The 13,657-nt window shown below is 43.8% G+C and overlaps 1 protein-coding gene across 1 annotated transcript in view; it reads left to right on the forward strand.

Moving 5' to 3' along the window:
* The window catches only part of LOC120504569 (translation initiation factor IF-2-like), a 5,554-nt gene extending 833 nt beyond the window's left edge, over positions 1-4,721 (forward strand). Inside the window, exon 2 of the mRNA XM_039714178.1 lies at positions 4,672-4,721. Within this exon, the coding sequence (XP_039570112.1) occupies positions 4,672-4,706 (35 nt within the window). The 3' untranslated portion in view covers positions 4,707-4,721. The remainder of the gene's footprint in view (positions 1-4,671) is intronic.
* The last annotated feature ends 8,936 nt before the right edge of the window (positions 4,722-13,657 follow it).

A 13,657-nucleotide genomic window follows, 5' to 3' on the forward strand; every position in this document is an offset into this window, starting at 1 on the left:
GGCCGCCCCGCCGCCGGCTGCCCTGAGCGGCCCGCGCTGCCCCTGCCCGCGCCCGGGGCAAGGACGGGGCCCTGCCGCCCCCGGCGCGGCCAGTGTGGGTCTGTCACGGCTGGTACTCGCCGTGCGGTGGGGATATTTTCTCTTCCCATCCCCGGTGAGATGACCAGCAAAATGTCACAGTTCCCCTCTGCCCCGAGACCCCACGCCCACAGGAAAAACATTTGTGTCTCATGCAGAGGTTTCTACAGAAAGAGACCCAAATTCTGGCCCACAGAACCAGATCCATCTCTCATATTTTAATGCATCGTTTACTGAGAGAGCTATCTGAGGGCCCCTTCCCGCCCAGAAGAATCCTCTAGCAGAATTTGAATTGTGGAAAAATCTCATTAACCTCCCTTGAGCAAGACACATCAGACAGTTGCACACAGGTGTAAACCTTGGCAGGATTTGTTTCTCATTGAAGTTCTTTATCACACTGATATGGCAAAAGTGTTACCTGCTTGCAAGAGGTCGAGTTATGTTTCCTGTGGGAACCAGGGTTTTCCTCTCTCTTCTAATTTAACCACAAAATTACATATACATAGCTATAAGTATCACAGAAACATACTTTTGAAACAAAGCAAACCTGTTGAGCAGAAAGTGTAAGGATAAATTACCATAACAGTTTAATGGCATACTTCATTTTCACTTTAAGTGTAGATACAAAGAGAGGAAACTCCAGCCTAGACCAGGAAACTTTGTTCTCTATACAGGAACCTATAATTGGGAAAAGGCAAATAATTTCAAATGGATTCTGTGCTGCATCTGCCTGAGTGTATGCACGGGAGTAAGGTCAACTCTAGAGGTGCGGTAGGTTTTGAAAAGTGGATTTCCATAAAGATTTATTATCATTGGCCTGGTTTGCATTACATGGCTTATTTAACTCAGCCTTTTTATGTGTAAGGGAAGCCTTGGTAGGTCAGATCCATTGGTCGTCTGTCCTAGTATCCATCTCTAGATTTAGCCAGTAGTAAGTGTTGAGAGAAGATCACAGGGATACTTTAACAATCCAGTAATACTTCCCTGGCTTACCTTACCAACTCTCTATAGCTCAGGGAGTTCTTTAGCAGCATTTGGTGTCACTGCATTTCATATTTTTTTATTGTGTGTTCCTTCCATTAGATTAGCTGTTTACTTTTTGCATTCAGACATGCTTGTGGTTCTTACAGTGTCCTTTGGCAGGGAGTTCCAAAGCTCAGCTAGCATGTTGTGTGGAGATCACCTTTTGCTAGACTGAACAAAAAAAGCCCTACTTATTCTTGTTTTGGAAGAGACACCAATAATTTCCTACTAATTTTCTTCCTTATGTTTTTTTAGACTTCTGGTGTGTTTTCCCCTTGGTTTTTGCCAGCTAGAAAGTTTTGGTCTTTTTAGTGGTACCATGAATGGAACTCATTCCATGTTTACCTTCATTGAACCGTTTCTGCTCCTAATGCCTTCCTTTTTAAGATGGGTAAATGGATTTCCATGTTCATGCTGGGTTCCCCATACAGCATCATAGTGATGTCCTCATTTCTAATCTGCTCCTGATCTTTCCTTTCTTCACTGTTGTTGAGTATAAATATGACATTCCTGTGGCAAGTGTCTATTATAACTCCAGAATCCCCTTCTGTAATGTTAATACTACCTCAGAGACTGTTGCTGTGTATTTCTGATTGCTGAAAGATTTTCAAGCCCAAACTCTGAACTGTGAGTTTTCCAAACCCAGGATGTAACAACTTCCTTGTGCCTCTGAAAAGTACAGCCCAGGATTTTAGAGATGAGGATCTGAGCCCATATACACATTTCACCATTCATATTTTCACCAACACACATCATTTCACCAGACCCCTGATGTGTCTCCACCACAGTGTCCCCTCTCTGCTTTAAGTTTTTGTTTTATTACAGTGAGTTCAGTTCTTTGGTGTGTTTTAGTATTATATTAAAGACGGCTAAAGTGCTAGCAACAAGATTGTGAATTCTTTAAAAGTAAGGCATCCTCTAACTTTAGGGAAAAAATAGTTTTCATAAAGCAGTAAATGCCACAAGAGAGCTTCCTGCCAGTTCCCAGAGCGAAGCACCACAACGCCTCACCTTCCTTTTTCTTCCTACTCAAGTGGAGGGATGAAAGGCTTGCTTTTTTGAGGAAGAAGTCTCTTCAGCTGCGGCCAAAACCACTCTGTTCACATGTTCATCATGCTCTTCACCAGCTCAGTGTACTTACCCAGTTTGAAAGTTCAAAGGTTCAAAGACCAAACCTAAAACCACTGGAAAGAAGATGAGCAGTCTGTTTTAACTCTTCTTCATAGTGAAACCAGCAGTCCTGAAGTGAGACGGAGTGAGACAGGCATCAAAAAAATGAAGACTAAATGCAGGGAAAGGCATTTTCACCCCTGTGGATCCTCACCCCACAGAGCACACATGGTGTTTCTAATGACAAACTTCAGTACAAGCATCAAAAAATCTGAGTCCACTCCATCCATTGGTGAGCAGAGCAGGAGAAAGCTGGGGCCTGTGTGCTGCTTTCCATTACCCTCAGACACAGTTGCACCCATTCTTGCTTGAAGTGCTCATAGCAGTGAAGGGAACTGAGGAGTTGCAGCTCCCCGAGCAGTTTCAGCATCTCTGAAAGAGGGGTGCTGAACCTCCCTTTCTCTGGTCATTTTTTCCTATTTTCCTCATCTCTTGTGTGGGTATGAGCATTCCTACAGCTGTGTAGTGAGCCAGGACTCATAGCAAAGCTAGCCCACAAAAGGAAAATAACTTCTAATGTTACTATTGATCAGTTCCCTGGGCTGGTTCATCACGTCTCCTTGAGCTGCTGTGTTAACAAAAGGGAAACAGAGAGGTCAGAAACTAAGTGGAGGGCAGGAAGTGTAACCATAGCATTGCCTCTTGGTTGTGGCTGTGGTTTAAGCCAATTTCAACTCTCAATGGACCCATAGAGGTAAAACTAGAGAAACTTCCTTCCTTACTGGAAGAGACACTGTGGGAATGATGGGAACCCAACATTTATGTTGTAGCCACAAAAGAAATTCCTTGCCTTCTATTTTTTTTAAGTTCTTTGAAATTGTCTTTGTTCTATAATTTTCCACTTTTAATATGCCGGAGCCCTAATCACTGACCAGAGATGCAGAGGTCATCAACTGTACTAACTTTTTATGAGCTTAATCATCAACAGTATTCAAGGAGATGAGTAAAGAGACAGGAAGTTCTGAATTTTCATTTTGTTCTACTACTGATTCATCCCATAGCCTTGGGGCATCTCATTTCCTGCTTCCACTCCTGTTCTCTATGTGGAAAATGGGAGTGATTTTGACCTCCTGTATAGTGTGAAGTGTTAGACATGTGTCCTGTCATACTCTGGGGAAATGGTTCTCTCCTTGGATGAAAAAATCCCTGAGGGAGTCTCAAGCTAAGGTGATAAGTAACAGAGGACAGGGTAGTGAGTGGGGCTGAGTGAGGCTTTGCATAGTCCAGCTCTCCTGCTGCGAATGGAGCAGAAAGAGGCTGGGAGACTGTTCTCCTCATGCTATTTATTACAACACATACTGGGAGCAGATCAGTTGCAAAAGGATGCCAGACAATCAGCCTCCCTCCAGCTTAGGCTCCTCTCCTCCTCTGCTGTTTCCACCACCCCTATCTCACACCTCCATATGAGAGCTGCTCTGCGTGATCACTGCTGGCACACCCAGGTTTTCTCATGCTGCATCTTAATAATGTCCTATGGGGTGGACATGTTCCTGCAGCTCTGGTTGCCCAGTTGCACACACACTGCTGCTGGTGACATCCTGCTGCTTCCCGCTCCTCAGGATACTGCACTGCCTCCCACACTGATGGGTTTCCCTTATTCCAGCATGCAGCCAAGACTCAGGACCCAGGGTGGGGGACCCACATGCAGATGATTATGTAGGTAACATAAGTTGCACAGGGCCAAAAAGGAGCACCTTTCCACCAGCTGTACTCTTTGAGACCATCACTGCCCACAACCTGGCTGGCCTCCTCTGTTAGCATTTTGGCGACTGGATTGAAAGGACTCCTGAAACACAGGGGCTGTCTAAAGATAGCAGTCCCGCTAGTGCAGGAAGAGTGGCACAGTGAGTCAGAGCCCTTTCCACAGCTGCTCCGTACCATGCGGGAAGGCACAGTACAGTCAGCACTGTCAGCACTTTGGAGGTGCCCACCTTTCTCCATCCCCTGCCAGGCTCCACATCTGTGCTGTTTTTTCAGCTGTGCTGGTATGGCTTCCCTGTATTGTGGTTTGGTAGCTAGGCTAATCTTAGGAAAAAAGAATACAACATCTTTATTTTTTTTCAAGTTCAGTTTTACCTCCCATTAACACCCTGCTTTAAATGAGTGGTAGGCAATTCTGTGAGAGTGGGAATTTCTCAAGTTGTTATTGCACAGAGATCTAGGTACCATGAAACCATGTCCTGAAAGTAATTTTGGGAAGGGTTACCTCAAATGGCACTGCAGTACAGCCTAAGGGGAAAAGTTAACCTTAGTCCTATTATAATTAATATCACACTTGTGCAGTACTGGAGCACCCATCAGTTCCAAATTAATCCAGATCACAAATGAACATATGAAAATGTTCTTATGAAAATAACATAATACATGTTATGTCATTTGTTTATGCTGGTGGTGATGAAGAAAGATGGTGGTACCTGGTCCATCTAGAGTCATAGGACATGAGAAGCTGATGGCTGAAATGGTATGAAGTTTGCCAGGACAACATGCTTCCAGAGGAATCTATAGACAAATCTAAACCAGCAGAATGAAGTTCAGAAATTTGCATCACCTAGCTGGGGTGTTTTGAATCTGACTCTGAACATGCCCACACAGGATTTGCATCCATGGATCCATATCCTCTGCGAGGAGAGTGCTTCTGCACAGAAGAAAGGGTGATTTCCTGTTGCCACAGTCTTTCACTGACTCTACATCCCTATCTGATCTACCCAGACTGAACTCACAGTACAGTCCAGAATCTTGTACTTCATATCAGACAGTTGTCAGTCCTGCAGCTAGACTTAAACCAGGCAACGATGCAAAAACCTGGCATAAAAAATACTGTTGCATGCTTGAGCTAATTGAGAAGATCCCATGTATATTTTTGTACACTGCCCATGCTCTAGGGTTTTAACAAGCTCGCTCTTTCTGGGTCTGCTATCTGTCACACAAAGCATGCAATTACTGAGTGTGACTGGCTGTCACAGGCTATCTCTGCTTGTAGCTAAGCTGGCTTGTAGCTATCTTCCCATGACCCAAGTGTGACACTTATTTCACCTCTTATACAGGCCCTGAGCCATATCTGTAGTGGCTGTGAGCAAACTCTTTTCCTCCACATCTGAGTCAGAACTCCTCAGGGAGTATTGTCTCTCTTTGCATTTGTCTCGATGTGCTTTATCTCACAAAAGGGCACCTGGGGATGCTCACCCAGAGTTTCTGGGATCTGTCTTCAGGAGAGAGACAACCTGCTTATGCCACATTTGTGTCCCGGAATAAGAAAAGCTGCTTTGCCAACATGATGGTGGCTGTGGCTATGCAGGCATTTACAGGCAGTGCTTGTGCAAGGATCTCCCAGGCCCTCCCCACAAAGCACATGGGCACGTATTCTATGCTTTTCCTGCTGCTCTTTGGCTCCTGTGACTGCGTCATCCTTACAAGAGATGTGATGAAACAGATAATTATTGGAAATAACACCTGTTTTCAGATTTTATTTTGTTTTATCCAGCTCTGATGTGTCCACAGTGTGGTGAAAGCAGAAAGGCAGTGAGTGTTGAGGTAGTTGTGTTGTTCTTTCAGAGCCCTTCAGCTTATATAAACAGAGTTCAAGTTGAGTCTGCAAGCCTGCCAGGCTCGTGAGCAGATCAGTGGGGATCACTTTTCAAGAACTTGGGCCTCATATTGACATCACCCTGAACATAGTCTTGATGTGCCATATAATGAGTCAGAAATGCCATGACGACGTGATACAAATCACTGAACTTTTATGAACTTATTCTGTCAATTCAAATGTGTTCAAAAAATTCTGAGGGAGTCATTTTGTCACAGAACATCTAACGGAGAAGATACTGAAGTCAGCTTAAACTTGATAAAAAAGACATAAAGCTAGCAACAGAAATATTTCTTGGGCTAAATGAGTGGAAAAATCATGTTATGTGTCGGCATTTGATGCAGAGCAAGCTGATCCAAAAAGTTTACATATCTGGTAATAGCCAACCTTTAACATGGCCTGAGCTGGTGCAGAAGTCATTGTGTCCCCAGAATGAAGCTAATGCGCTCCCACGAACAGTGGGCTTCTGCAAGAAATCTGTGAGAGCATAAATTCCTGCAGTGCCCCTGGTCTGAGTACAGCCGTCTTTAATTCCGAAAATGTATCCCCATGTTGAACTTCATGCATTGTGCAAGTTCCCTGTGAATTCATATACCTTTGAGAATTGTGACTTAGTGAGGTAAATTATAGAAGTTGAAATTAAAGTCTAGAGCATGTATTTTAAACATTAAAGCTACTGTAGTCTGCCCTTTGAAAACTTTCTTCTTCAGTTTCCAAGTTACTTTTATTTAAACGTTGAAGGGATTTTAATTTTGTGTTATATTTTACAATGAGTAGAGTTGTGTTTGGAAAGTAACTTTAAAATTAAGAGTGAATTAGCACGAAAATGCAAAAGAAAGGGGGGAAAAAAGCTTAGGTGAGAATTAACTATCCTTTCAAATGAAAAAGTAAAGCCCTGGTGCTTTTAGAGGAAATTTAGAACCACATAAGAATTTCCACAATTAATACGCAGGCTTAATTGGTTTAAGTTTCCCTTTCATTTTATACAGCATGAGGTCCACAGAGGCCATAATTTCAGGAAACTCTGGCTTTGTAAGTGAAGCTAACTTAAAATGTTCCCTCTACTCCCTTCCCTGGTGCCCTGTACCTGGCTTCACACCTCTCCATGGGCAACTGCTACTGCCAGAACAAGGATTTGCCGGACTAAGCCTACATCGTCTGAAAAATAACACTCCCCAGAAAGAGTGAATCAGTTCTGATGCCTGGCAGTGACATCACCCAGAAGACCATGACAGCAAAGAGGCACAAGTGAAATGGTGAAATGGCATTGGCAATTTCCCAAGCTACCTCCAACAAGAAAGCCAAGATCTCCTGAGGCTGCTGCTGACAGGTCAATAGAAATACCAAAGACAGTTCCAAGGGAAGGGACAAAGCCTCTAGGCTGATATCACCTTAGAGGGTATAATTTGAAAAAAAAAAAAGACATCCGCTGGTCATAATCAATGGCTGAAATGGAAAGGGCTGCTGATTGACACAAGATAATCCTCCAGGTGTTTTTTTTTAACAAAATGTTGTCATCAAAATACAGTAAAATGTTGAATGTTATGGGGCATTGCTGGGTTTTCACAGAAGGCAAAGTAATTTACTTGCAGTTTGGCTTTCAGAGGCTTTTTCTGTCTATTTCTCGATCTTGCTAATTTAACAGGGGGCTCTTCTGTATGATACATTTACCCTCTGTGATCTGGTTTTAAGTAAGCCAAATATCAGGGCTGCTGTGACACAGCAGATTGGTAAAGTTCCTTGGTGTAACTGTTAGTGAAGAACTTCTGATCAATGTGATAACTTTTGAAATGTGGACATTTTAATGGTCTTCTGGTCATAACAGAAACACTGAATACAGAGGGTCTACAGAGAGCTGTTATGTCCAGATAAAACATGTGGGCTTCACCTGTCCATTTGAAAAAGTGAGCACCTCCAGGGTGAACGTTCAGGTTCTTCTCATCATGAAACAATGAAGTGGCACAGAGGAATGGTATCTTAGCAGTCATGGTTAGTTTGGAGGCTCAAGCCTGTGCTGGAGACATCTCAGGCTGGTGTGATGAATCCCTTCTAGCCAGGCAATGTTGTTTCATGCAATGCCAGTTTTTAAGATTTTCAATGCAGTTGTGCATGCTTTGGAACGTATTTGCCCATTTAAGTAGCAAAGTGAAGTCAGGGGGACAGATATTTAACTGCTGTAAATTAGGGTAGCTCTTCTGAAACTGCCTGGAAGCTCTGATGACCAACTTCTCCCATTTCAGACTGCTGTTTTTACTATACACAGTAATCATGAGAAACAAGGGTGTTGTTAGGCAGTGGCAAGTAGGTGATCTGGCCTTCGCTCAATTAGCCAAGAAATGGAAAAAGCAGGAAAATTTATACAAAGCAAAGAAAAACAACACACAATTTCCCAACAGTACTTTGAAAACTTTTTCTGCTGCTTTGATCATTGCTGTTCCCTCCTCTCACAAGACCATCCTGGAGCCGTTATTTGAACGGAGAAATACACAGGAGAAATGAGGAAATGAAGGCATACACCACAGGAGGAAGTCCCAGTTCAGAAGACAGCTCAAGTACTGAAGGTGGTAGGGCAGCATGCAAATGTGCACTTCTGAATAAGGGCGTTCCCCCAGATCAGATCCTAAGTACTTGCCAAGAAGCTTTTCAGAGTTCCCCAGAACACTGCCAGATGTACTCAAACCCTGCCTGCAGCTCCCTGCCTGATCAAGTCCTTGATTTCCTCCAGGAAATAAAAGCTGTCTGTACACTGTTGGGATCTGAAGGTCAGCTCACTGAGGATGAATGTAAGTTCACCAAAATAGTTTTCTCTTGCACATGAATTTTGGACAAGACTGGGGATGAAAACCTCTGGAGCTGGACTGTTCTTGACCTACATGGAATCACACCACTGCAAGAAGAGGTGGAGATTATGCATCTCCACCGAGATGGACACCCTTGCAGCAGAGAAAAAAAATTCTGGAGCTGGACTATTCTTGACCTACATGGAATCACACCACTGCAAGAAGAGGTGGAGATCATGCAGTCTCCACCGAGATGGACACCTTTGCAGCAGAGAAAAAAAGGTCCTGTCTTGCTGTTCACTGGGCTCAGCTGGAAGAAAAAATGTATTTTCATACTATTGAAAAGGCGATACAAAATGAGGGAAGTTAATGAGTTTCAAATAAGGGCCACTGACCTTAGCACCCCATATTTCAAGCATTTTGTTATAGTTAGTCGCTTTCCTCTCATCACCAAAGTAACATAAGACAGAAACACTTTATGATTTTTTTGATGATGAAATTTTACACTGTCAAGGTGTAAAATTCTATTTAAATATCAACCTTTTCCCTGCATCCTACAGTTTCCACCATGTTTGCATACTACATTTTACAGGACAGCAGCTAATATCTACACTTTATAACACTTAAATCTTATATAGTAGTCTAACATCTCTAAGCACTTCAGAAAAAAAACCCTACATTATTGTCTTCATCACAGTTCTGAGAAATTTGAAGTCACAAGTTCATTTCTACCAGGAGTTAATTTGGGATTTGAAGTACCTAATTTGAGATTAGCTATTTTCTATACCAGGAGTTAATTTGGGATTTGAAGTACCTAATTTGAGATTAACTATATTCACACTTTCCATGTTATTTTTCTCGGCAGTTGACTTTATTTACTCTTTCTCAATCCTTTGTTTTTCTACAATGTTAACATTCCAAAATGATGCAGCTATCTCGAAGTTGTGGCTTCCCTTGAAAAAATCCTGGGGCTATGCATCTTGCCCAAAGATCACTTGCCTGATGAAATCTGGAGCTATACTGCTTTTTCCCCAGAGCCCTTGGTGCAACATTGGGGTCAAGCTCCTAGACTGGCTGTCTGAGGCACCGAGGACCACACTGCACCCCAGCACCACCACAGTGTGTTAATGCAATCTGGCTTCCTGTAGGGCATGGAGGCATCATGCTGCACAGCCAAACCTCCTCTGCCAAGTCTGATCAGTCTTCTGTCTAGATGCTGTCCAGATGTGTGCCAGACAGTGCAAAAAGGGAAGACAGTTTTATGCTGTGTTGCCTCATCATATTCCAAAAGAAAAAACAAGACAGGTTGTGTCTTCTTAGCGTGCCCTTCAAGCCTTTGACCCAGCCTAGGGCCTGTCACTGCCAAAGACACACATTACCTCCTTGCTGCTTGTCATTGCAGGCCAAGGATAGTTTATGACTAAGAAAGTTCAGTCAATGGTGTGATGAGGTGAAGATCTGCCTTGGTAAGATCCTATTGATGGATGTATGCAAAGAAATCTGCAAAAATTGCAAAGAATGATCTAAGACATATCCTTACCAAGCCATCTTGTCCACAGCCCTCTTCTGTCCACCCCAGAAACAGTAGCATGGACTAAACAAGTAAACAGTTCTCTAGACTCCCCTGGACTCTTAAGGAGTTCAGGCACACAAGGAATCTGTAGGGTTGGGTTTAGGGCCCTTGACTTTGGTCTGATGTACTAGATGAAGTCACATTACTCAAAGTGCCCTTGACCTGTACACCTAAAATACTCAGTCTTGGAATAAAACTACAGGATTCCATCCAGCCTCTAGATCACTTGTATGGACTTTTAATCTGCTGTGCTCTGGGGTTTGCCTGTCCTTATCAGTTGTCTGTTTGTTTAGTTCTCTTTGTAGGCAAAGAGACATTCATCAAATTTGACTGCATTTCATGGTGTGTAAAAATTACTCTAGGCAATTACGGACTTCTGCACAAGTATCAGATGTGGGAATCATCCTATATGTTGTAAGATATCTACAGTATAGAAGTCCAAACTTGACCTCTCCACTCCTCACTCTACTGATAGTAGGCAGCAAAGAAAGAAGGGCAGCTCTTGGCCATGATTCATCTCATGTGAAATAGGTCACATGAATCACTCTCTAAAAATGCCTGTTTCTCTGTGTTGACTCCAAAGGGAGTCTAGATACACTACTCAGACATGAATGGTTACACTGCAAATGTTCAGAGTTAGATAGGATGAATCCCCTTGTCTGGAGTTAATACCTTATGGAAAGACCTTTTTTCTCATCTACTCCCCATATCAGCTGTGCATTTGACTGCTGGTCAGGTGTCTCTGAGTATCTGCTGCAGAAGGGCTAATTTGTTCCTTCACCCAGGAGTGCCAAACAACACTTCATCAAGATGCTTAAGGATAAGGATAGTGGGATTGACTGCAAGACATGAGAATCAGCAAATAGGATCACAGAACAGTTAAGGCTAGGAGGCAGGTTCCTCAGAGAATTGTCTAGTCTGACACTGGTCAGAGCAGAGTTAGCTAGTGCAGGTTGCTTAGGAGTGGGTACAGTCAGATTTTGACTATTTCCAAGGATGGAGACTGCACAGCCTGTCTGGTTGCTCGCCCTTTTAGTAGAGAAGTGGAGGAGGGGCAAGGAGCAGTTAATGTTGAAATAGTATTTCTTGTATTTTCATTTCTGCCAATTGCCTCTTGTCCTTTAACTGGACACCACTTGGAGTCTGACTTCAACTTCTTTAGTCACCCCACAGTATTCATACACAAGGGTCAGATCCCCCTGAGCCTTCTCTTTTGCAGGCTGAACAATCCCAGCTCTCTTAACATCTCGTCCTTTCATCATCTTCATGGCCCTTCACTGACTTGCTGCAGCAAGTTCCTGTCTGTGTCTTACTGGGGAGCTGAGAACTGGACCCAGAGCCTCTCACATGTCTGTCTACCAGTGCTGAACTGAATGGGAATAATCACCTCCCTCGACCTGCTGGTGACCCTCCTCCTAATGCAGCCCAGGGCCTGCTGGCATCATCTTGAGGTATTGCAATAGACAGGGGCAGAGGGCAGCTGCCAACATGACTGTAATTCACTGCCCAGGAATGCCAGAAGCTTGTCTTCCAGTTAAAGAGCAGCAGCCTTTAGGCAAGCCAAGTACAGGACACTAGGGATGATGCTTCACAGGGAAACTGTTGGGAGGGCAGGTAGGAAGTTTGTGGGGAGAACCACTATTCCAGTACTAGCCTTCCACTGCTAGTGAAAGAAGAGCTGTATAATAGCATGGAATCATTTAGGATGGAAAAGATCCATCACTGTGGGTGATGGGTTGGTAGGGAAGCAGCAGCTGCTCTCCATTCAAAAGGAGATTTGCCCTATTGCTGGCAGATGGGATAAAAACAAAAAGAAGAGGGGTTAAGTGTGAAGTGAGGAGAAAGGAGTGACCAGACATGAGCAGGTATATCCTGGATCTCCAAGAGAGTGAAGCCTCTGACATTTATGCAGATGGAATTCCATGTGGTCTTTCTTCTTCCAGAGCCACATTTCCTGAAGTCTTTGCCATGACTGAAGGTGAATGGAGTGTCCTTTTAAACATTCTTTTAAGGAGCTACTTGTATTGGAAAGAGCTGCTGGAGCTGCTTGTATTGGAAGTAGCCACCACTACCCTTGCCTGGACTGTGAAGAGCGCAGATTTGTCGTGCTGATCTGAAGGATGTTCTCCACTCTGGCTCTGGAGTTGTATTGTATTGTGCACAGTACTAGGAAGCCTTCAGCCCCTCTTAAAGATCTGCAAGAGAGATAAAAATGGAACTCTTATTCTTGTGGAGATCCTCAGGGAACAACTGCAGAATGTAAAGGATCAACAGCCATGGCAGAACATTATTTCTATTCTCTGAAAAGCATTCCTTTGCCCTAGAAGTGGGTCACAGTGCATATGGGGCCAAGCTTCCATTATGTAAAGCACAGGATTATCCAAACAAATATAGCATAAAAGTAATTTTTTGATAGTTTGGTACAACACTCAGAAACAAAACTTGTGAGAAAAGCTGGGTTTGTTATATTATGACCTCCAGCGGGTCATCTAAGCTCTCCTTGGGCCTTTGTTTCTCATCTCTTCCAGAAAAGCACTGTGATAAAGAACACGTGGCTGGTGAGTGGTGCTGGCAGATGAACTGGGGCTGCTGCTCTACAGTGATCAAACATCTCTTCCCAAGCAGGTGGGGCCATTTCTCCTCCCTCACAGCCCAGCTGGTCTTGGGGCAAAACACTAAGAGGACACAGCTGTGTGTTTCCATCTGTTTGGAATGGTGATGTGGCTGTGGGGAGGACCCAGAGAGCACCAAAGCTGGCATCAAGACAGAGCCTGGGCAGGGAAGAGCTGGGTGGTGGCAGTTCTCTGGCAGAGGCATGCACAATCTTGCAGGAGTGACCCAGCAAAACACCATCTTCATTCTTCTGCACACAAACTATTCACCAGTGTCCTCTTACCGGTGAGGGGACATTTGTAAAAGCTTTAGCCACCTGAATAGATAATTAAAGAATGTTGTCAGGGATTTTTTTTTCTGGTTTTCCTAGTCCACTGAAAAATTACTCAGGCATTAGTGGAGATAACAAGAAGTGCTCATTGAAATAAAAATTGCCAGCATTCAGCAGGGTGGCACCCCTGCTCAGTGCATGCTGTAAAATTCCAGCAGGCAAGGAATGCCACTTGGCTCTTGTTCAGGAACTGGCAGGAAACAACCCCCACTATGCTGTGATTCAACACCAAGGCAAAAAAAAAAAAAAAAAGAAATCTCTTTCTCTGTAACAGGGAGCATGGATGAACACATTTAGGTTAATAAAGCTATGTTGCCCTGTCACATCTGGAGACCCAGGCTGGGGGGGGAGAAAAAAATCCAATTAGCTCCAACTGGCCTTACTGTAGTGGCCCTAAATCAGTCCCTAGAGAGCTGTTGCACCACATAACTGCATCCCACAGTGATTGACTACATGCTCTACAACGTTTGCCACAGATGGCAGCCACCAGCCAGCAGAGAGGGGTG

Source organism: Passer montanus, unplaced genomic scaffold (genome assembly GCF_014805655.1).
Source record: "Passer montanus isolate IOZ18808 unplaced genomic scaffold, ASM1480565v1 scaffold3, whole genome shotgun sequence".
Lineage (NCBI taxonomy): Eukaryota > Metazoa > Chordata > Aves > Passeriformes > Passeridae > Passer > Passer montanus.